Source organism: Canis lupus, chromosome 12 (genome assembly GCF_048164855.1).
Source record: "Canis lupus baileyi chromosome 12, mCanLup2.hap1, whole genome shotgun sequence".
NCBI classification, from domain to species: Eukaryota; Metazoa; Chordata; class Mammalia; order Carnivora; family Canidae; genus Canis; species Canis lupus.
This window is the reverse complement of record NC_132849.1, coordinates 4,508,872-4,533,221: the sequence shown is the minus strand read 5'-3', so window position 1 is coordinate 4,533,221 and position 24,350 is coordinate 4,508,872. Positions and strand designations below refer to the sequence as shown.

At 38.8% G+C, this 24,350-nt stretch overlaps 1 protein-coding gene across 5 annotated transcripts in view; it reads right to left on the bottom strand.

The window, feature by feature from the left end:
* The window catches only part of POGZ (pogo transposable element derived with ZNF domain), a 47,819-nt gene that overhangs the window by 7,471 nt on the left and 15,998 nt on the right, over positions 1-24,350 (bottom strand). For 2 of the 5 annotated variants that reach the window (XM_072769151.1, XM_072769152.1), the window contains 11 exons: positions 23,531-23,655; positions 22,391-22,549; positions 15,331-15,506; positions 14,261-14,369; positions 11,709-11,999; positions 11,410-11,628; positions 8,793-8,899; positions 7,568-7,905; positions 7,058-7,212; positions 1,255-1,355; positions 567-713 (listed from right to left, as the gene is read on the bottom strand). In XM_072769151.1, the coding sequence (XP_072625252.1) occupies positions 567-713; positions 1,255-1,355; positions 7,058-7,212; positions 7,568-7,905; positions 8,793-8,899; positions 11,410-11,628; positions 11,709-11,999; positions 14,261-14,369; positions 15,331-15,506; positions 22,391-22,549; positions 23,531-23,654 (1,926 nt within the window). In that variant the 5' untranslated portion in view covers position 23,655. The remainder of the gene's footprint in view (positions 1-566; positions 714-1,254; positions 1,356-7,057; positions 7,213-7,567; positions 7,906-8,792; positions 8,900-11,409; positions 11,629-11,708; positions 12,000-14,260; positions 14,370-15,330; positions 15,507-22,390; positions 22,550-23,530; positions 23,656-24,350) is intronic. The other 3 variants (XM_072769153.1, XM_072769154.1, XM_072769155.1) reach the window with 3 other exon arrangements.

The window sequence follows — 24,350 nt, the reverse complement described above, 5'->3', positions numbered from 1 at the left end:
TCTGGTCTTAATCTCTCCTTTCAATTCATTCTCCTAGTGCAGCCAGAGTACTCATAACTTAAACAAATTTGAACCTATCACTCAAGAACTTAAAAAAATTCCCTTTAATGCTTCCCGAATGACCTCCCTTTTCATGCCTTGCAAGATTCTCCACCACCTATTTCCTAACTTCCAACCTCCTCCTATACCCCACACTCCAAACACACTGAACTTCCTTTAATTCTTTGAACCTCCATACTTTCATTCTGTGCTTGGAAGACACTGTTCTTCCACTCCACTTCACTTCCTCATACTTCAGGTGGCTCCCAAAATAGGTACATGCTTTTCTATATCTTATACTTCCCCTAACACAATACTCTCCACGTTCTACTTTACCATTTGTCTTGTATTAACACTAAATTCCTGGCACCTAGCTTAGTGCACGGCACGTAACTGAAATTTGGGAAATTTTTGCAAATACACTTACTGTATCTTCCTACCAAAATTATCTGACTAGCTCAGCCCTGGCCCCAGCATCCACTAAATTAAAAAAAATGAGAATATGGGAATTGCTTGGTGCCTGGTACCTGGTGCCTCATGTAATGCTGCTGGAATGCATTGCCATTTTTGAAGACCTTCAGGCAATAAGGGCAGAGCAGATGCCGAGTATCCTCATGGATCATCCGAAAATGGACATCTACCTCAGAGTAGAGTGAGGAGCGATACTGACAAACCTGAGTCACATAAGAGGGAAAATAAGCTAAGAGTGAACAACTAAGGCCTTAAAAAAAAGAGGCAGTAACAGAAAATGTCAAAATAAGAGGAAAAAAATAAGTTTTCCTAAATGTATAGAAATCAAATTATTATTCTGACTCTGTAATGAAGGGCTGTTTGTGATACATTCAGCTGTGGGTTAAGATTAAAATGGCGGAAGGTCAAGAAAGTCTGAGAACAATCCACTTTGTGACTAAGAGGAGCAAAGCTTTCTTTGTCCATCTCTAGAGGGCAGTTCAGGAGACACACTCCTGTAGTACATGTGTATGTTCTCTGACTAGGTTCCCTGGCTGGGTACATGCACATGTTCCTTTAATGGTTTTCTCTGGCATAGAAAATCCTGAGAATGGACCCTATGTCTATTATTTCTTCTGGATCTCTGCAGTATTCCTAAAATTGAGTGAGAGTATACAGTAGGTATTCAGCAATGTGCATTAGTGGATTTTCTGTATTCAGCCTAAGAGCAAAATGGCTGAAGCTCCCTAGAGAAAAAGGCAATACCTGGCAGACATAAGGCATCTCTCCAGGCTTATGAGTATCCTTCATATGCTGGAGAAATAGTGGCTCACTCTCAAACGCCCACTCACAGATCTTGCACTTGGCTGTAAGAAGAAAAATAATCAATAAATCCAACTGAAAATAAGACCAAAGTCCTGCTGACTCAATCTTGATTTTCCCTGACTTCTCTATTTTTACTTTCAATAGTCAGTACATCATTAAGTCTCTTCTTTCTTTAAAATGGATCTGTCTTGGGGCACCTGGGTGGCTCAGTGGTTGAGCGTCTGCCTTTGGCTTAGGGCGTGGTCCCGGGGTCCTGGGATTGAGTCCCACATCGGGCTCCCTGCAGGGAGACTGCTTCTCCCCCCTTCTGTGTCTCATGAATAAATAAAATCTTTAAAAAATATATAAAGAAATAAAATAAAATGGATCTGTCTTAACATCTGTATTGCTGCTAACAGCAAACCTTACGCCTTGAGCTCAGCCTTCTTACTAAAGCTCCATTTCAGGTTTGAACCGTCTACAAGACATTTTTTTTTTTTTTTTTTTTTTTTACAAGACATTTTAATTGGATATTCTACCACCAACTCTAACTTAATTTAGCCTCCTCCTGATTCCATTGTTTCCCTTCTCACTTCCCCACCCCCTCCTGCACTCAGGCACTATCTCCGAGTCTACACCCCTGTGTTCTGTCACTATTATTTCATAATGTATCTAGCAATGGTCATTTTGCCATTCTCACAGACAAAAACTTAGTAAAAGCCCACATGATTTCCTACTACTAATCAGCTGGCTTCCAATAATACCTCATGTCTCTACAATAAATAAACAGTGTCTATGCTTTACATACGATTGCCAAGTGAATTATTTTAAATTACTACACTGCTTCATTCCTCTGCTCAAGGATAAATAATGATCTTCTATGAATAATTCCACAAACATCTACTAAATGAGTACAAGAATTTGTCCTCAAAGGACTGACAATGGTGACAGAAGTTCTTGCCTTGTTATGAGTTGTTGAGGTAATTAAACTTTGAAACTGGTCATTTTGTCAAGCTTATAAAAGCTGTAATTCTGAGTAATAAAAATTTGAATTGCTAAATATATTTTGAATTAAACAGGCACAGTAAAAAAATAAATAAACAGGCACAGTAATTGTTTTTCTGTCACTGGGATTATTTTCAGGTTTTTGCAAGTATGGAAATTGTAAATTTAAAGCTTTGAGCATTTACTGGACCATGTCCAACCCGTTTCCCCACAAGAGTAAAGTTGAAATGATCCTTTAAAGTGTTAAACAAAAACCAGGGATTCTTGATCTGGGGTCCATGTTCGATGCCTCAGGGAACCTCAGTATCCCCTGAAATTATTTGCAAAAGAATAAAATCTTTATTTTCTGGGAAGAAGTTTCACAAGTTCTGTGTTTATCTCAAAGGGTTATGGGAACCCATTTAGAAGCACTGGCCAGAGATTCATTAGATGCTACAAAGATACAAGTAAATAAAAAATTTTGTCTCAAAGAATGAACAGAAGCTATAAGATATATAAGCTAAATGTTGAAAGAATAGGAGTTTCTCAGACAGAGGGACCAAGAGAACAGTAACAAAGGCACAGAGGTGTGGAAGTACATGACATGTTTGGGAAATAGTGTCAACTAAATGACAATATTTTCTTCTTCTGCCCCTTTGCCTCTTAATTCAATTTGTTTGTCATTTATTGTTTTCTTCTTTTTCTAGAACATCTTTTAAATATAGGTGCTTTCCAACCTTCTGTCCTAAACTTTCTTATTCTGAGTTCTTCCTGGCCAATCTCATTCAACCCTGAAGCTCTTCCTACAACCTATATATCAGCTCTCTTGGTACAGCTGTCATACAACATCAATAATGACAACACTTATTAAAGTAACTTCTAACACATAAACACCATGCTAAGATTTATATATATTATCTCATACCAAGAAAACCAGTGAGCTAGAAACCTAAGCCATCAGTGGATTTAAAACGTATCTAGTAACTATCCCCATCTATTCTAATTCCACACTGCAGCTGGTGTGGAAAAAAATTCAAGAGATGGGATTAACCGATTTTGCAAAGTGGCCACCATAACATGGTCCTTCCTAGCACGATTACCCTCATGTCTTTAACACCTAACACAGTCTTACTTTGAGAATAGGAGTGAACTACTACCGCTTCTGCTTTCTGTTCTCCAAATTATCAAAGAAAGGATAGGGGCACCTGACTGGCTCAGTCAGTTAAGCGTCCAACTCCTGATTTCATCTCAGCTCCAAGAATTGAGCTCTGAGTCAGGTGTCCCATTCAGTGGGGAGTCCGCTTGTCTCATCTCCCTCTGCCTCTCCCCCTGCTCATGCTTGCACCCTCTCTAAAATAAATCTGAAAGAAATGAAAGAAAGAAAGAAAGAAAGAAAGAAAGAAAGAAAGAAAGAAAGAAAGAAAGAAAGAAAGAAAGAAAGAAAGAAAGAAAGAGAGAGAAAGAGAAAGAAAGAAAATAGAGGGATCCCTGGGTGGCGCAGCGGTTTGGCGCCTGCCTTTGGCCCAGGGCGCGATCCTGGAGACCCAGGATCGAATCCCACATCAGGCTCCCGGTGCATGGAGCCTGCTTCTCCCTCTGCCTGTGTCTCTGCCTCTCTCTCTCTGTAACTATCATAAATAAATATAAAAAAATTAAAAAAAAAAAAAAAAAAGAAAGAAAATAGAAAAGAAAGAAAAGAAAAGAAGAAAGGAAGAAAATATACACCTTTCTAAGGCTCAGCCAACCTCATCACTCCATATATTCCAAGACTTTACCAAGCAATTAGTTCGCCCCTTTGATGAGTCATTTTCCACACAGGATCCTCCCCTGACATCTGACCATGGGTAAGAATCCTTCCCTCAAATCTACCCCTTCTTCAGCCTACTGCCCTTAAACAAGTGTGAAGAAAAACATAATGCTATTAAGAGTACACTATTACTGTAATCAAGTGTAATGATCCATTGATGTTTCAGGAAATTTGAAAATGGACTAGGTATTGGATGATATTAAGGATTTATGATTGCTGCTATTAGGTCTTGACAAAGATACTATGGATGTATACAGATAAAGGTCTTGATTTTTAAGAGATACATAATCATTTGAGGGTAAAATGTCATTATGTCTAATTTTAAAACACTTCAGAAAATAAAAGGAAACTTTTTTTTCCCTTCAAAATTAAAAGGAAAGTAACGGGTCCAAAATATTAACATTAAAAAACAAGCTACTTTCATGAAGGATCTGCCATGGGTGCAGGAAAGAGGACTTATACAAAAATCTAAGAATAAAACTGATACATACTAAAGTATAGAAAAGTTATTTACCTTTGAGTTAGCATTTTCTCAGGTTTTTGATCAATATAAATTTTAAAAGTCATGATACTCAAAAATTAAAAGTCAGACATAACAGAGTGGTTAAGTGAAGAGAAAAAGATTGATTAGGTTCTGATTAGGTTTTTTTCCCTCATATGGAAAAACTTATCTTTTCTATGTACAGTCCGTATTTAAATGGAATTAACAAAAGCCTACGCACCAGATTCTGCGTAAAAAATGAGATGTAGGGATCCCTGGGTGGCGCAGCGGTTTAGCGCCTGCCTTTGGCCCAGGGCGCGATCCTGGAGACCCGGGATCGAATCCCATATCGGGCTCCCGGTGCATGGAGCCTGCTTCTCCCTCTGCCTATGTCTCCGCCTCTCTCTCTCTCTCTCTGTGTGACTATCATAAATAAATAAAAGTTAAAAAAAAAAAAAGTTTTAAAAAAAATGAGATGTATTCACTGGGAGGTGTAGACTCTTCATCACTGACAGTGAAGACTTTGGGGCCCTAACAAAGACCAAGTTGGGTACTCTGCCATTAACTGCATAGTGGTTGATTCCAGTATCTATTCTCTTCTATTGCCAAATTAGTAGTCCAAAGTTGTACCATCTCATCAATTTTTAAATCTTGATTACAATAAATAAAATAAATAAATAAATAAATCTTGATTACGTGCTGAAATGATATTTTGGGTTTACTGAGTTAAATTAAATACACTATTAAAATTAATTTCACAGGGGCCTGGCTGGCTCAGTCGGTAAAGCATGTGACTCTTGATTGCAGAATTTTGAGTTCAAGCCCCACACTGGGTATAGAGCTTACTTAAAAACAAAATAACCCCCCAAACCCCAAATTAAATAAAGTTAAAAGAAAAAAAAGGAGGTTGTAAAAAAAAAAGTTAAAAAAATTAATTTCTTTAACTTTTTAAAAATGGCTATTAAAAAATAAAAATTGCATATGTAGCTTACTTACATTATATTTCTATTGACCAACATTAGCCTAAGCCACGAATGGCAGTTCCATTGTCCTTGCCAATATGACCAAGGCCAAGGAAATATAAAGGGAAAGCAATTCTGCTTTCCTGAAACAAATTCAGGAAAAGACATGGGAAGATGAGGTCTATTCCTTGTCTGCACTATTTAATGCCTGAATGTAAGGCCCAAGATTAACACAGCCACCTCACTACAAGCCAGAGACAAGAGAATTGCAGCAGAACACTCAAGTTTTGGGGTTGAAGTTTACTCCACCTCAAGTAGTCTCATTTAAATGATATAATGGATATCCTTACTGTTTAATTCATTTTTAGTCAAAGTTTTTAAAATGCAGCTTCCCATCACCTAAAAAGCTTTTCTTATTACTTTCATCTGTCTAAATCCTTCTTGTATTTAAAGACTCTAAAAGTTTACGACTTTTGGGGAAACCTAGCCTCAAAGATCTTTTCTCTTCTTTAAACTATTTCACCTATCATTGGTATTATACAATGCATAGGCTTATACTTATGTAATTTTTGTCTCTAAAACAACACCAGAAATCCCCTGAAGAACACAAGAGATATTCTAGGAAGACCAGGCTTAAATCCTCACAATGGCACCTCACTACCGTTATATGCTCTGAAGTAAATGATTTAATTTTTGTGAGCCTGTGTTCAGCCTACATTTCCTCAGCTGTTAGATGTACAGTCAAGGTAACACTCCATATCTCAGTTTACAGTTCAGTGAAAGCACTTTTTTTTTTTTTTTTAAAGATTTTATTTATTTATTCATGAGAGACACAGAGAGAATAGCAGGCTCCATGCAGGGAGCCTGATGTGGGACTCGATCCCAGGACTCCAGGATCATACCCTGGGCCGAAGGCAGACGCTCAACCACTGAGCCACCCAGGCATCCCTGAAAGCACTATCTTAATGGTAAAGTACTTTATGATGTTTATACTGTCATCTTTTGTCCTATGTAAAACCTATCAGGATACTAACTAAAGCAGAGGTCCAAATATAGATGGATCTTGGTTAAGGAATCCATTATATTACACTATATACATTACAACACGTTACAGTGGTCCTGAACCAAAGTTCCTAACAATTCTAGCCCTGAATTCAATTCAGGCTTGAAGAGAAGTCTAACTTATAAGAATAAAGGGTGAGTGAACTAAAGAATTGACCAGAAATGTGCAAAGAGGGGTGCCTGGGTGGCTCAGTGGTTGAGCGTTTGCCTTTGGCTCAGGTCGTGATCCCAAGGTCCTGGGATCGAGTCCTGCATCGGGCTTCCCATGGGGAGCCTGCTTCTCCCTCTGCCTGTGTCTCTGCCTCTCTGTGTCTCTCATGAATAAATAAATAAGATCTTAAAAAAAAAATGTACAAAGAGCTTCCTCTATACTGATACCCATATATAAATGATGGATGGGCTCCTCCCCATGCCATTCAATGAACGAAGAGCAAAGTAAACCCCTAGAGTTTAAGTTCCCAAACTTACTCGTTGATTCATAAGGACTATGAACATTTTCCAAGTGGCACTGGAGCTGGAAGGGCGTGGAAAACTGGCGATAACAGTGTTGGCAGATAGTATGACCATCTACCTCACCGTTCTGCTGATCGAGTTCTACATGGTGCTTCATATGGTTCATGAATCTGTAGTACAGCACAAGGAGAAAGTACAGAATCAAAAAAACCAGTAGCCCTAGAATCCCAGAACATACATTGTGTGTCCCACCCCCTTGTTTGGGACAGTCCTTTTCTGAGCTCAGAAAAGGGTTTCTTAAAAGTAGGAGTTCTATGAAGGGATATACTACTTTCCCTTACTCCCCCCAAAGTTATCTCTTCTTATTAACCACAATACTTCCTCCTTCTATAGTACTACTTATTGATTTAATGATAATCCTTAGCTAGACTAGATAAACAGGACTACTGCCCAAATAGAAAAACATATAAAAAATTTTTAGTTTTCTCTTGTCTAGGGTAACCTCTAAGGCTCTTCAACACTTACCGAATGTTGTTTTTTAGCCTTTTGGTACAATGTGGGCATCGGAAAGATGTGGCAACCTTAGGGAAGTTTGTGAGTTGGGCCACTTTGCCACCATCCCGTCCATAGTAGAAGTCATCTACTAGCATGATGAGTTTGGTCTGGACAGCATCACCCACATTTTCATTTGGCTCTGGTACTTTGGTAGGTGGTGACAGAGCAGGAATAGGTGTAGAAGACGGTGTGGAAGCAACAGGAACTGTTTTCTCAGGGGATGGGGGCTTTGCAGCTGATGGGATACTGGGTTCTGAATCCAGAGACTTTCCTTTCTTCTGGTATTCCACCATTTCTGGGCAACAGTACTATAAAGGAAGATCATTCTGGTTATCTGGGGGCTGGGATGTACCAACTCCCCAACCTCATGAACATCTCTCAGGTATGGTTTGGTCCTATGTATTCTCATCCAGGTTTCACCCTTTGGTTTTCTATAGTGTTTCCAGAATTCTGGCTTTTTCTATGGATATATATTTATAGCCATATGCCACTCCAAATCCCATACCTTATATTTCTTCCTCCTGCCTTAGATCCTTCAACCACTTAACTAGCATAACTTGCCTCTGAACTCCCTGGCAGGAAGAAATCCCAACTTTTGCGTCTGAACTAATAAAAAATGAAAAGGCTAGAAATGGGAAATGGTTAATGACTCTTGATTCACACAATGACACAATAAATAGAAAATAAATTGAGGAGTACCTAGGTGGCTCAGTCAGTTAAGCATCTGACTTCCACTCAGGTCATGATTTCAGGGTCCTAGGATCAAGCCCCATGTTGGACTCCCCACTCAGCGAGGAGTCTACTTGTCTCTCTCTCCCTCTGCCCCTACCCTACTCGTGCCCTATCTTACCCTCTCAAATAAATAAAATCTTAAAAAAAAGGAAAAAGAAAATAAACAGAGGTTACCTTCACTTGAGTTCTGATTATCTAGCAAACCTGTCCTGTGTAGTTTTAAAATCAACCACAACCAAGGAATTAAGGTCACATATGTTCCAATCTACTTGAGAGTCTCTAAATGTATCTTTCTACATTCCAAAGTATGAAACTCTTCTAAAACAGGCCAAAAGAGAGCATAACCCTTTAAGAAGCTTCTAAGTCATTTTAGAGCCCCTCCTTCACAACCTCCTAATTCTACAGGAGATATACAAGTAGTAGCCACTGAAGCTGGATCCCCATCACAACTGCTATCACTTACACACATGTGACCTCTCAAAGCTTCAGTAACACGGAACTGAGCATTACACCGAGGACATATTTTCCGTCCACCATCCTGGAGGTCAAACACTGGGATGGAAGACGTCACTGAAAGAAGTTAAGAAGCACTGATAAGACTAATGAGACGATACTGGAAACAGATTACTGGCCCTTTGAAGACAAGTTAAACACTCCCTGAAAGGCATATTAAGGTTGATACGCAAGTATGAGTGATCACTATGAGGACCACTCTTTTTACCATTCTTCTAACTCTAGGACAGGGGTCAGCAAATCACAGCTCATAGACAAAATCTAGCCAGATGCCAACTTTGGTTTGGCCCATGAGCTAGGAATGGATTTTACCTTTTGGTCATTATACAACTTTTTGTTTAATTGCAGGAACACATACATAAAATTTACCTCTTAACTATTTTCATATGTACAGTTAGGTACATTTGCATTATTGTACAAGCATTCTCCAGAACTCTTTTTATCTTATAAAACTGAAACTCTGTACCCATTAAACAATTCCCCCATTCCCTCCTCCTCTTAGTCCTGGCAACCCCCATTCTACTTTCCATTTCTGTAAATTTGATTCCTTTAAGTACCGCATATAAGTGTCAACACAGTATTTGTCCTCCTGTGACTGGCTTAGTTCAATACCTAGCAGAATGTTCTCAAAGTTCATGAATGTAGCAGCATGTCTCAGAATTTCCTTTCTTGAACAATAAGCTACTAATATATGAATCATATTTTGTTCATTTACTCATCAGTTGACACTCACTTGGACTGCTTCCACCTTTTGGCTATGGTGAATACTGCTGCTATGAACATGGGTGTACGAATATCTACTTGAGTACCTGCTTTCAGTTCTTTTGGGCCATACTCCAGAAGTGGAATTCCTGAGTCAGATGGTAATTTTATATTTCACTTTTTGAGAGACCATAATACCAATTTACATTTCCACCAGCAACACACAAGAGTTCCAATATCTATACATCCTCACCAACACTTGCTATTTTGTTTTTTGGGTAAGAACCATCCTAATGGGTGTGAAGTGGTACCTCAACGTGGTTTTGATTTGCACTTCTCTAATCATTAGTGATGGTAAGATGGTAAGCATCTTTTCATGTGCTTAACAGCCATTTGCATAACCTCTTTGGAAAAAAGTTTGGAAAAAAAACTCCTTTGCCTAGTTTTTAATGGAGTTGTTTGCTTTTTTGTTGAGCTGTGCATATATTCCAGATGTAAAAATATTTGCAAATATTTTCTCCCATTTGCTGAGTTGCTTTTTCACTCTGTTCCTAGTGTCGTCTGATTGATACTGTATAAGTTTAAAATCTGATGTAGGGACGCCTGAGTGGCTCAGTGGTTGGGCACCTGCCTACGGCTCAGGGTGTGATCCCGGAGTCCCAGGATCAGTCCCACACTGGGCTCACTGCATGGAGCCTGCTTCTCCCTTCGCCTCTCTCTCTGTCTCTCATGAATAAATAAATAAAATCTTTTTTGAAAAATAAATAAAAATAGGGATCCCTGGGTGGCGCAGCGGTTTGGTGCCTGCCTTTGGCCCAGGGCACGATCCTGGAGACCCGGGATTGAATCCCACATCGGGCTCCCGGCATGGAGCCTGCTTCTCCCTCTGCCTGTCTTTCTCTCCCTCTCTCTGTGACTATCATAAATAAATTAAATAAATAAATAAATAAATAAATAAATAAATAAATAAATAAATAAATAAAAATAAAAATCTGTTGTGGTCTCACTTATCTATTATTATTACATCTACTATCATATTTTTCTTTTGTTGCCCATGCTTTTGGTGTCAGATATAAGAAATCATTGCCAAATCCAATGTCATGAAGCTTTCTCCCTATGTTTTCTTCTTTTATAGTTTTAGCTCTTATGTTTAGGTCTTTGGTTCACTGAGTTAATTTTTACAGATGGTTTGGGTTCAACTTCATTGGATGTGGATGTCTACTTTTCCAATATCCTTTGTTAAATGTTTTCACATTTTAAAATAGTTGAAATGAAAGCAAAAGAAGATATTCTGACACATGAAAATTACATAAAATTAAGAGTCCGTAAAAAAAAAAAAAAAAAAGAGTCCGTAAACAGCTTTAGTGATCATGCTCATTTGTTTGTATACTGTCTGTGGCTGCTTTTGCATCACCATGGCAGAGCTGCGTAGTTGTGGCAGAGACCATATTTAGTGCATAAAGCCTAAAATACCATCTGGTCCTTTAAAGAAAATGTTTGCTGACCTCTGCTCTAGGCCATTGTAAACCCTTATGCTCATATCCTGTCTACACCTGAAAACCCTTCTACCAAATCCAACTTTAAAACCTTGTGCAAAAATCCACCTCCTCCATGAAACTTTTTTTTTTTTAAGTATCCCACACATCTCTGATCAACTGGTCCATTTCACTCAACTCCACAGCACAAGAAACAGAATTATTACACTTTTCACAGTGGCTATCCCCTTTTCTACACTAAACTTTCTTGTGAGAACAGACTGTGGCAACTATATTTTTTAAGTCTCTATTTCCAAGTATAAAGTTCTGATATAACAAGTACTTTGTCAGTGTTTCTAAATGGCTGGATGCTCTTTTAGATTACTGTACCTTTCATTGAAGACTCAGGTCCGCTGGTTCTCTGGGAGCCGTGGGCAGAGCTGTTGTTGGAAACCACCACTGGCCCAGGACTCTGGCCCAGGGAAGGGATGGTATTAAGGGTATTCACCAGTTTGGCTACTTCATTGCTATTTTCACCTGTAACCCCAGGTCGCTTCACAGTGACAAAGCTGGCAATGCTCACTGCAGGTGGAGAGGGGAAAGAGGGAGCTATGTTGGCCGAGTGATAATTATCTGTCCTCCACCCACTGCCCCACCCAGCACTGCCGTCTCCACTTCCCAGTGCTCACCTAGCTTGGGGTTGGGGGTCTGGCTGGACTGGCTGGGAGGCGGAGCAGCCAGCTGCCCCAGTGAGGTCGGCTGTGTGGCAGTGGGAGTAGTGGAGGTGCTGGGTGTGGACTTGGTCTGCTGGGACTGGGACTGCGGGACAGTGCTTCGAATGGTCAGAGTAGCTGGGATGACGGTGGTGAAGGTGTTAGTGGTGGGCCGCACAGGCATGGTGGAGCCTGGCCTCACTGGGGTCATCTGAGAGAACACCTGTGGGACTCCAACTGTCGGCTTAACGAACTGGGTACCTGGGGCTTCAGAAGAGAAACAAAGAAAAGTACCAAAGCTTGGTCAGTGAGCTCACCTCTAATACATTCTACCTGTCTTTACTGAAAATACTGCAATAAGAAAAGATTAGTTCCCCAAAGTGTTTGGTGGCCATCAGAAGTTAACGAGAATAGCACAGACTCTGATATCTAAGACAACATATATCCGAATTGATAAAAGCACTTATCCTAAGGAATGAGCCCTATTAAACTGAAGAAAGAAGATTCCTATCAACTCCTCCCCAAACACCTTACCATACTGCCTTTTCGATCCCAAGAATACAATCAGGAGTAGCTTGACCTCAATACTGGAAGGGCATGAATGAGTACAGAATAGGAGGCCAAAGGGCAGATGTGGTACTAAAAAAAAAGCAGCATTTCTTTTCTTAGGATACTAAAGTAGTCTTCCATCCTTTTAAGATGAACTCAAACAGAAGACTGTCTATGCCATTCTACCAGGATGTCCCAGAGGTGAATCTCCTGGCTCAGTTGTAGACAATTTCACTGACAAATATAGAAATATCAGAACTAGGTAAGTCCATGAGACTGAAGGTCAAAAACATTGTGTGGGCTCTAAGAACAACAGCAATTTAGGAAGATAAGTTTATGGAGGTACCCTTAGAATAACTAAATTAAGATATTTTTTGGCCTGAATTGTAGTAAACTTACAGATACTAAGTAAAGAACTGTGGGGAGAAAATTACAAGATTTAAAAAAACAGGGATCCCTGGGTGGCGCAGCGGTTTGGAGCCTGCCTTTGGCCCAGGGCGTGATCCTGAAGACCCAGGATCGAATCCCACGTCGGGCTCCCGGTGCATGGAGCCTGCTTCTCCCTCTGCCTGTGTCTCTGCCTCTCTCTCTCTCTCTCTCTCTCTCTCTCTCTCTCTGTGACTATCATAAATAAATAAAAATTAAAAAAAAAATCATAAAAAAAAAAAGATTTAAAAAAATAATTTTCAATTTAGTTTCTTAAAAAAAAAAAACAGGGATCCCTGGGTGGCGCAGCGGTTTGGCGCCTGCCTTTGGCCCAGGGCGCGATCCTGGAGACCCGGGATCGAATCCCACATCGGGCTCCCTGCATGGAGCCCGCTTCTCCCTCTGCCTGTGTCTCTGCCTCTCTCTCTCTCTCTCTCTGTGACTATCATGAATAAATAAATAAAATCTTAAAAAAAAAAAAAAAACTAATCATTGGCAAATTTATCATCAAAGGGTAAGTCTTTTAATTTATATCCAAAATCTATGCTGTAAAATTAAAGAAAAATACATTTTTTGTATTTTTGAGCCATCGGGTAGCTCAGCGGTTTAGCCCCTGCCTTTGTCCAGGGCTGGATCCTAGAGTCCTGGGATCAAGTCCCACATCAGGCTCCCTGCATGGAGCCTGCTTCTCCCTCTGCCTCTCTCTCTCTCTCATGAATGAATAAATAAAATCTTTAAAATAAATAAATAAATAAAGCAAAATAAATTTTATAATCCCACAGTGTAAGTGAGCAGACATAAGAAATAAGGAATTTGGGAGTTTGCATTAATATTCCTTCAGGATAACAAACTTAATAGTGGACTAAAACACCAGAAGCATGGGATCCCTGGGTGGCGCAGCGGTTTGGTGCCTGCCTTTGGCCCAGGGCGCGATCCTGGAGACCCGGGATCGAATCCACATCGGGCTTCCGGTGCATGGAGCCTGCTTCTCCCTCTGCCTGTGTCTCTGCCTCTCTCTCTTTCTCTCTCTGTGACTATCATAAATAAATAAAAAAATTAAAAAAAAAAAAAAAAAAAAAAAAAAAAAAAAACACCAGAAGCAGAAAAATGACTATATAAACCCTGTTTGAAGGGTGGTAAAAAGTTAAAAATAAATAAAACCACCACCCTGGCCAAAGGTTAGAAACAGTTTTTTTTTTAAATTGGGCTTAAAGGGATCCCTGGGTGGCACAGCGGTTTGGCGCCTGCCTTTGGCCCAGGGCGCGATCCTGGAGACCCGGGATCGAATCCCACATCGGGCCCCCTGTGCATGGAGCCTGCTTCTCCCTCTGCCTATGTCTCTGCCTCTCTCTATTTCTCTCTCTGTGACTATCATAAATAAATAAAAATTTAAAAAAATAAATAAATAAATAAATTGGGCTTAAATCAATATGATTTTTACATTTTTAGATTTTTCTTAAACACACTTTTTAAATGGCCAAGAATATTTTGAGACATGAAAAACAAATCTTCTAGATGCCAGTTTATTTTGAATGGTAGACATTTTTCCTTACCTGGGACTAGTGTTATTGGTCTAACCGTTTGGCCTTGTTGTACGTTCAGCACAATCCCAACCTGATTCATTGCATTTTGTACAGGCCGGACATTTCTTACAGGAAATCCCTGCATTAAAAAGCAAAATGATCTTTAACATGGAGGTCAGTTAACACTAGCAGAGATTGCAATTAGAACTACATCCAAAAAAACTCACACTCTTACCTAGTGGTTCTTTTTTTAGAGATAGATTTCTCCATCTCAGTCATTTAAAAGCTCTAAGAATTTCGGCAAACTTTTGAGTGACAAAATATCAAAACTGAAGAATAAGCTTTAGTACATATGAACAAAAATGTAAACCTACTCCATCTTAAAAGAACCTCAGCTTAAAAAATACCTCATCCACAAACTGGCCCCAAACAGATAAAAGCATAGAAGGCGGGGCGGGGGGGGGGGGTGGTGGTGGACACTAAGAGTATTCACTGGAATGATTCGACACAAAACAATTGTTAAGAAATTGTTCCCAAAGTCCACTTCAAAGGCCATAAACCTCTGGCAAATTTTTAGGAGAAGAGTTTTATAACTCAGGAAGCCACAGGCTGAGAAGCACTTGCCTTTATGTTCCATATTCGGCATTAGGCTTTCAACTTCCATTCACTTTACATGTCAAATAAGTCATCTTCCTCCTCCTCTTCCAAAGTTCTCCCCACACTTTACCAATTTCACACACAGATTTCAAGAGTCAACTAAATCATCCCATTTTAAGAAAAACAGCCCAAGCAAAGGGCAGAAAGTGTTAATGGCCAAATGTTAAGGCTTCCTAATTTAAGCTTTCCCACTAATTTCTGTCCAGATCTCAAATTACTTAATAGCCCTTTAAAGACAGGAAGAGGAAATTACCCAGCTGTGTTATGTTGGGCTTTCTATAAAAGTTGGTATCAAATTATATACAGCAAATAAGAAAGCCAGGTCAAAAGACAGGACTTAGAACCATTTCTAATGATGCTAATGACTCTAAGTTAGAGCCTCCAAAAGTTCACAGTATTTCTCTCCTTCCCTACCCAACCCCAGAATTCAGAGTCCTACTCACCTGTGTAGTGATGAATATTGGTTGTGATGCCACAGGAGAACTAGTCACATGATTGGCATTCTGCATGACCTGGACAGGCCTCAACACTGGTTGAGTAACCATTGTGCCCAAACCTGGGGTTGGATTCTGGGTTAGGATGAGCGGCTGTCCACCTTGTTGGACCAAAGAATTGCCGGCTGAAGGGTAAAAGGAAGAAAGAAAAAAAAATTAAGAGAAAACAAACCCCCATTTTATAAGAAACGTTATGGTTTCAGATAAGAAATGGTGTCTCAGATATAAAAATATCCAAGACTGTCACACTCACCTCAGCTTTATCGTCACCAAACTCACCAAAAATTTAAGCTTCACCCAAATTGACAACTAACAGAAAAACTGTAGATAGGGGAGGTTCACTAACATCTCCCCCATATATTAATCTTAATTAGCGATGTCTTAATGTAGTAAGGTTTTTATAGAACTACCATTTTGACTCTGACAATATTAATATATGGTTTGACATAATCTTTCCACGCCAAATTAGCAAAAAAAAGTAACATTTCTTTTTCCACATTTTAACTAGATAAAACTTATTTTGTCAGAATGTAATCTGTTAGCTAATCCACTTTAATCTTTTCAAAAGAGGCATATTCAATGACAAACATTAATTCAGCAAGTACACAGAATCTAAAGAATGGTACCTCTGCCTAGTGAGGCAAAGCTCAGAAATCCAACAGATTCTCTAAACTGCTGCTTTTTATAGGTATGGTAACATGGAGATTCACAGGCTATCTTTTCTCCTTTTTGATATCAGAACTGATAAAGAAAAGACTTGGTCAAAAACTAACCAATATCCAGTAAAAAATGGTATGACTTCAGAAGACAATGGCTCATTCATATATAAATATTAATAAATCGGCTATTGTTGAACCATTTTAGGTTCTTTTCATTGTGAGAAAAGTAATTTTATTTTATTTATTTATTTATTTTTAATTTACTTATGATAGTCACAGAGAGAGAGAGAGAGAGAGAGGCAGAGACATAGGCAGAGGGAGAAGCAGGCTCCATGCACCGGAAGCCCGATGTGGGATTCGATCCCGGGTCTCCAGGATCGCGCCCTGGGCCAAAGGCAGGCGCCAAACCGCTGCGCCACCCAGGGATCCCGAGAAAAGTAATTTTATAAATGTTTTAAAGTCTATTTACATTTGGCTAAAAAAGTTAAAAATACCAAGTTTCCTAATCTACAGAGAATACTCTAAGACTAGACAGAAAACTTGAGCGTCAATATACTTAAATCAGAGATTCAAGTAAGATACTGCCTCAACTTTTTACTTCCAATAGCCAGAATGGGATGGGTTCCTATGAACTGTATGTCCTACTTTGACAGATGGAGTCACTGCAGTTAGCTACAAAGCTAGACCACTAGAGTCGGTATATAGGTGGCTATTAATGAGCCAACAATGGTTTGTCCCACTTTTTTATAGAAATTGAGTGCCCATCAGTGGACTAGACCTCAGTTAAGAGGCCAGCTGACCAGCTGACAGATAAAAAATTCCAAATTCAATCTATGCTAATTATACTGGCAATTTACTATGTTAAATGTTCTATTATGGAGAAGTTCAAATACACATAAAAATAGCACACCATAATGAAACCCCACATACCCATCATCCAGCTTCAACAATTATTAACTATGGCCAATTTTGTTTTTTTTCTGTACCACCCACCCACATTCTATGAATCTTTTAATAACCCCAATGAATTCTAATAATTCTAATAAAAATTTTAAAAAATTTTTATTTACTTATTTCATGAGAGACACAGAGAGAGGCAGAGACACCAGGCAAAGGGAAAGGGAGAAGCAGGCTCCCCTCAGGAAGCCTGATGTGGGGCTCAATCCCTGAACTCCAGGATCACGCCCTGAGCCGTAGGCAGAGCTCAACTGCTGAGCCATCCAGGCGTCCCTCTAATAAATTATTTTAAATGATTTCTACATTCTTATTAAATCTTTCCTTAAAGAAATTCTGACAATTCATGGGTTTTACAAAGTTCTCTTTCCAGGGGATGAAAGAGGCTATCAAAATCCTTAGGCTTAAAAGCCTATAAAAGAATTAACCAACCAGTCCCAGACTCAAAGAGTGCACTCAAATAAACTAGGTACCACAGCCATAAACCGTGGCTCCCCATTAATGGTTCCCAATTAAATAAGGGGAAGAGATTCAGCAGTTTCTCTCACAATATGTTCTGTTTTACAAATCTGAAGGTCTTGATGTATTCTTTTACTCTGCCAGGTTTACTCACATAGCCTTAAAACCCAGAGATAAGAGGGCTAAATGGAGTCAAAATGAGCTGAACAGGAGTTGAAAAACATAACTTATCGAGTAAGAAGTCTATAACATTAAATTCATTCATAGCTCAGAATTAAGCAGTAGTTTGTTTTACTACATAATAATCAAACCAAATGTATCATCAGTCAGAACTATATAAGTAATTTCTAAATGCTAGTAGATACTGAAGAACAACAAAAAGAATTGTAAAAGCATTCCAAAATTTTATTCCTAACACTTTCTTTAAAAAAGAGCTTTACTGAGGTATCATCTGCATACCATACACATTACTCATCTAAGGTATACAATTTGGAGGTTTTTAATATAGTCACAAGGTTTGTGCAACTATCAGTTCTATTTAATTCCAGAACATGTCCATCATTCCCAAGAAGAAATCTTACACCAAGTAGCAGTTATTCCCCATTCTCTTCTCCCCTAGCCCTGGCAACCAAAAATCTATTTTCTGTCACTAGAGATTTGCCTATTTTGGACATTTTATATAAGTGGAGTCATACTATATGTTGCCTTTGTGCCTGACTTTTAACACTATGTTTTCTTTTTTTCTTTTCTTTTTTTAATTTTTATTTATTTCTTCATGAGAGACACACAGAGAGAGAGAATGAGAGAGAGAGGCAGAGGGAGAAACAGGCTCCATGCAGGGAGCCCGACGTGGGACTTGATCCTGGGTCTCCAGGATCATGCCCTGGGCTGAAGGCGGCGCTAAACCGCTGAGCCACCCAGGCTACCCAACACTATGTTTTCAAGGTTATTAATATTATATCATATTATCAGTATTTCCTTCCTTTTTATGGGCTAATAATATTCCATCATGCAGTATCACCTTTTGTTTATCCATTCAATAGCTTAGGTTATATTATAGATTTCCATTTTGGGGCTATAATGAATAATGCTATGAACATTTGAGCAGGACATTTTGTGTGAACAGTTTCCATGTTTTAAGTATATAGCTAGGAGAACTGCTGCATCATGATAACTATGTTTTGAGAAACTGTCAAACTATTTTCTAAAGTAGCCACACCATTTTTACATTCTCACCAGCAATATATGAGAGTCCCAATTTCTCCACATTCTCATCAGCACTTATTATTTGTCCATCTTTTTGACTACAGCCATCCTAGTGGGTATGAAGTAGTACCTCATTGTGCTTATGATGTTCATTTCCTTAATGATTAATGATGTTTAGAATCTTTTCATGTGCTTACAGGCCATTTATTCTCTTTGGAGAAATGTCTCTGTAGATCTTTTGCCTATTTAAGAAACTAGATGGTCTTTTTGTTATTTTTTTTATAATTAATTTATTTATTTTAGAGAGGGAGAGAATCCTGAAGCAGACTCCCTGCTGAACACGGAGTCTGATGCTCAAACCCAGGACTGAGATCATGATGTGAACTGATACCAAGAGTTGGCCACTTAACTGACTGTACCACCCATATGCCCTGAAGATGAAACATTTTATTAATTTTTTTATTTTTATTTTTTTTAAAGATTTATTTATTTATTCATGAGAGACACTGAGAGCAAGAGGCAGAGACACAGGCAGAGGGAGAAGCAGGCTCCATGCAGGGAGCCCGATGTGGGACTTGATCCTGGAAGTCCGGGATCACCATCTGAGCCACCCAGGTGTCCCCAGATGAAACATTTTAAATTCACTCTATTCTGAAGTCTCGGGATCCCTGGGTGGCGCAGCGGTTTAGCGCCTGCCTTTGGCCCAGGGCGCGATCCTGGAGACCCGGGATTGAATCCCACGTCGGGCTCCCGGTGCATGGAGCCTGTTTCTCCCTCTCCCTGTGTCTCTGCCTCTCTCTCTCTCTCTCTCTCTCTATCATAAATAAATAAAAATTTACAAAAAAAAAAAATTTATTCTGAAGTCTCATCCTTAAACCTATATTGGTATTTCAAGAATATAAGATAAAAAAATGTTATAGAATTGTCTGTTTTGTGCAAAAAGGGAGGTGGCTTGACAAATTGGATCTATTAATGCATGCTTATCTATGCATAAAAATTTTTTGGAAGGATACACATGACACATGTAACTGCCATTATCAGTCTATACTCATTTTTTTTTCCATTAGCATGGGTTAACATTTTGAATACTAGAAGTATCTGACATAAATAAAATCAATTTATATATGTGTATTTTTTAAAACTTTGTATACAGCTCTAGGTGGGCTCAGAAATCAAGGGTCCATTCAAGGAACCAAGAAGACTAGGTCATGTCAGCATGTCTTGGAATATCCCAGGATCAAAGAAAAATTTAGCTATATGGTTGCTAACAGCACTCTGACAGATTCTTTTAAAAGAAATACACAGGGGTTCCTGGGTGGCTCAGTCCGTGAAGTGCCTGACTTCACCTCAGGTCATGGTCTCTGGGTCCTTGGATCATTCCCCATATCAGGCATCAGGCTCCTCACTTTAGCAGGGAGTCTGCTTGTCCCTCTCTCCTCTTCCTTTGCCCCTCCCCTTGCTCATGTTCTCTATCTCTCTCAAATAAATACAATCTTAAAATATATATATATATAAGAAAGCATTATAATACAGCACAAAGGATATAAACTTTGAAATCTAGACAATTCAAATCCAGTTTAGTCACTTACCAACTATTTGACCTTAAGCACATTATTTAGACTCTAAGACTTGGTTTCCACATCTGTAAAATGAGAGAATCCTCTGGATAGTGGTTCCTCATCTTTATATATATATATGGGCCCCTATTTATAAGTTTAAAAAAAAAATCTAAGGATGTTTCATGTGATAAAAATCATTATTGTCAGTAACCAAAAACTGAAATAATACCTACAGAAATTAGATTTAAGTTCAATAGTACGTGAGGTCAGTAGCAATATGGGGAAACAGCTATTGGTGGGCATTTACTCAGAACAATCTATTAAGACAATTTGACACTGTCTATCCAATTTTAAATGTCTGACCTAAACAATCTCATTTTCTATTGAAGATATGCTTACACAGTGGGCACAGATGTAATGCCTGAGCATGTTCACCAAACACTGTAATCACAAAAAATAGGGACTATAAGAAATATCTAACAATAGAGGAGTAAACGGTTACAGCCAAAAATAAGACCACCATATGCACTTCTAATAGAAATATAAACTGATGTAATATTTCTAGATTGTCAACCCAGGAAAAATATCAAAATCCTAAAAACTGTGATGACCTTTGATCCAGCAATTTAAAATTTATAAATATATTCTTAGAACTAAGTATGTGACAAAAGATACAGAAATGCTCACAACAGATCTTTAAAGTAGCAGCATAGATATAAAGCAGCCTTTATACCTATTGTTAATAACAGTTAACCAAACAACAAGAAATACAGTTGACCCTGAACAACTCAGGTTTTAACTGCACAGGTCCACCTGTACATGGATCTTTTTTCAATAAACATAGTACAGTACTGTGTTATTTCACTTTTCATGATTTTCTAAATAATATTTTTCTATAGCTGACTTTATTGTAAGAATACAGTATAATACACATTACATCTAAAATATGCGCTAATCAACTGTTATCAACAGAAGTCTATCTGTAGTTAAGTTTCTGGGGAGTCAAGTCATATGTAGATTTTCAAATGTGCAGCTAGTTAGCACCCCTGACCCTCATGCTGTTGAAGGGTCAACTGTGCAGTTATTCATCAACAATGTTACAGACATACATTTGTTAAACTGAGAACATATTCATTACATATTTTTTTTTTTTTTTAAAGATTTTATTTATTTATTCATGATAGTCACAGAGAGAGAGAGAGGCAGAGACACAGGCAGAGGGAGAAGCAGGCTCCATGCACCGGGAGCCCGATGTGGGATTCGATCCCGGGTCTCCAGGATCGCGCCCTGGGCCAAAGGCAGGCGCCAAACCGCTGCGCCACCCAGGGATCCCTATTCATTACATATTAAGGGGAAAAAGGAGACAGAGTAGTATAGAGTCTGTATGATCCATTTTTGTAAAAAAGTATATCATTATTTATAGCATGCAGAAGTATATCAAAGTACATATATATACAAAATAAAAGTTACCAATAGTTATCTCCAGGTAGCAAGATTACAATTAAATTTTTTCCTTCCTTTTTATTAGTTTACTTTTTCTATAATACACATTATTCTCATTAATAAAGCTATTTTATTTTTAAAAAATAATTAAAAGTCCTTTGCAGCAATGCAATGATTCTACAAAGTGCTTATTCCAGTGATGAATCTCAGACCGAACTTGCCAATAAATAGAAACCAATACTGTATAGCTTCTCTGGTCAATAAATACACTAAAAACACTACTCTTTCACCATTTCCTTCAAATAGACAACAACCCTATCCTATTTTCCATACCCAGGAACCAATAACCAAATGAATCTGCCAGAAAAAATTCAGAACAAAGCTGCCCTGGGAGAATTCTTAGCAAACTAATAGGGCTCTTCTACTTTAAAAAAAATAACAATCAAACAAACAAAACCCCAGATCTCTTTAATAGTTAGGAATTTGGGGTTTACATTGTCTCTCCTACTGCTACCCTGGGACTTGAAACACCAGAATCAATTCAGCACTGACTCAGAAGGAACAGCACCGCTCCTGAACCACTTCTATATCACAGAATCATTACTAAATTCACTCCAACTAGTAGAACCACATCAGCACCTAAAACTAAACCAGTACACCTGTTCCTAAGACCTCTTTAATTCTCTCACCCTCTGGCCCAGGAAGAGTTTCCCAGATAATCCCACTTACCATTGTTGTTGGCAATTAGTGTGACAAGAGTCTTCTTTGTACTGTCGCTGTTCTGTGCCCCGCTGCTACTAACGGTGGTGGATGTAGAGAGGTGCCCAGCAACAGAAGCATGGGCAGCGATGGGCACTGGAGCCGAGACTGGCTGCTGGCTCACAGAAACTGTGGGGAAGGGGAGGCACAGTCACTCGGAGACAGGGACAGATGACACTAAAGGATACTGTTCTAATCCCTTTTCATCTTGTTGTGGGGGTCTCTATAACCAAAAAGTTTCCTGCTTTCTTTGCAAATACAACTGTGCATCTGATTTCTCCTCCTACTTGTCCCTCACTCCACCAATTAGACACAATAACTCCTTCATCTCACATTGCCTGGTTAATTTAGATCACAAGCTCACTGAACCAGTATTTTAAGGTTTTGCTTATAAAACACAAGCAAACCTCTAGGACTCAGAGGTTTATTATCACCACTATTGGTATTCATAACCATGCATACATAGTAAGATGTCCACAAGATCCTGAAACTGTGTCCTGTTTCAGCCTAAACCAATGCCATCTTCAGGTCTCAAGGCAGGGAAGATAAAAATGAGAGCAACGGATACAATTTAGGGGGGGAAAGAACTAACACCCAACTTTCTGAATTCAGGACAATCTAGAATTTGACCTTGCAACATCACCTTTTTGAAAGAGCAGCTAACAAGCCTAAGTTTGTAAACTTTCCATGAAGGCAGACACAAAGCAAATTCTGCTCACTAACAAAGGAAATCAAGGTCAAGTAAAACAAACAAAGAAGAAAAAAATTACTATGGGATCCTGTTTTTGACTGGGTACATAAATAAACACTGATACACACCACTACTTTGCATTTTCATTCATTCCTTATTTGGTAAGAGGATTGCTAAATATTTGATAAGCATTGGTTAATTCAATTCAACTCTCAAGGTTTTAAATGAATTAACTATAGTGTTTCTAGCTTCATGTAGGCATTTTTACAGACTAGAGCACTGGAAAAAAAAAAAGCACCAGTGCCACAATGAGGCATCCCTGGATTCTTAAAGTCCTTCCCACACCTCACACTTTAACAAAAACGCCATTCAATTGAACCAAATTTAAGTAATAATCTAAGATCAAGAGTTTTTGTTACCTGTAGTAGTTTTATCCACTGAATTATAATCTTCAACGACAGAATCCTCAATGACATCACTGATTTTCTGCCATGGCTCCAGCTCCTCCTCCTCACATTCCATAAAGAGGTCGGTGTCCGCCATGCTATAAGGAAAAAAGACAAAATTAAGATACTGACCTCAGAATAAGAGAAATATTTTATACAAAAAATGGAATCATATTCTTGAATTTATCAGTTAACCCATCCCTTGTACTCCCTCTACCATTTCCCCTAACCTCCCCTTCCCAACATTTAGAAGGATCCAAAATTATTTTTATTCTTGGAAAAAAAAAAAACTATTATGAAAAAGCCCACAGCAAATTATTCCATAATTAGTAGGAGTATAAAAGTTCAATCTGTAACACCTAGGGCTGTGATTAGGGTGAGGCAGATCATGCAAGAGCAGGGTCTTCAATTAAAATGTATGTTTTGGGGTTCCTGATCTCAGGGGTTGTAAGTTTGAGTCCCGTTCTGGGTATAGAGATGACTTAGAAAGAAAATCTTTAAGAAGGAAGGAAGGAAGGAAGGAAGGAAGGAAGGAAGGAAGGAAGGAAGGAAGGAAGGAAGGAAGGGTGGGTCACAGTCTAGTCACAGTTTATAAACTTAAGCTTGTTAGCTGCTCTTTTGAAAAGGTAATGCTGCAATCAAATTCTGGATTGCCTGAATTCAGAAAGTGGGTGGTAGTTCTTTTCCCCTCTAAATTGTAAACTTTTACCTCACCATGATTTTGGAGTCAGCCTTTAATTTGAAAGCACTTGCCTAAACTATTTGCTTCTTATAAATATAAAGCCCACAGCTT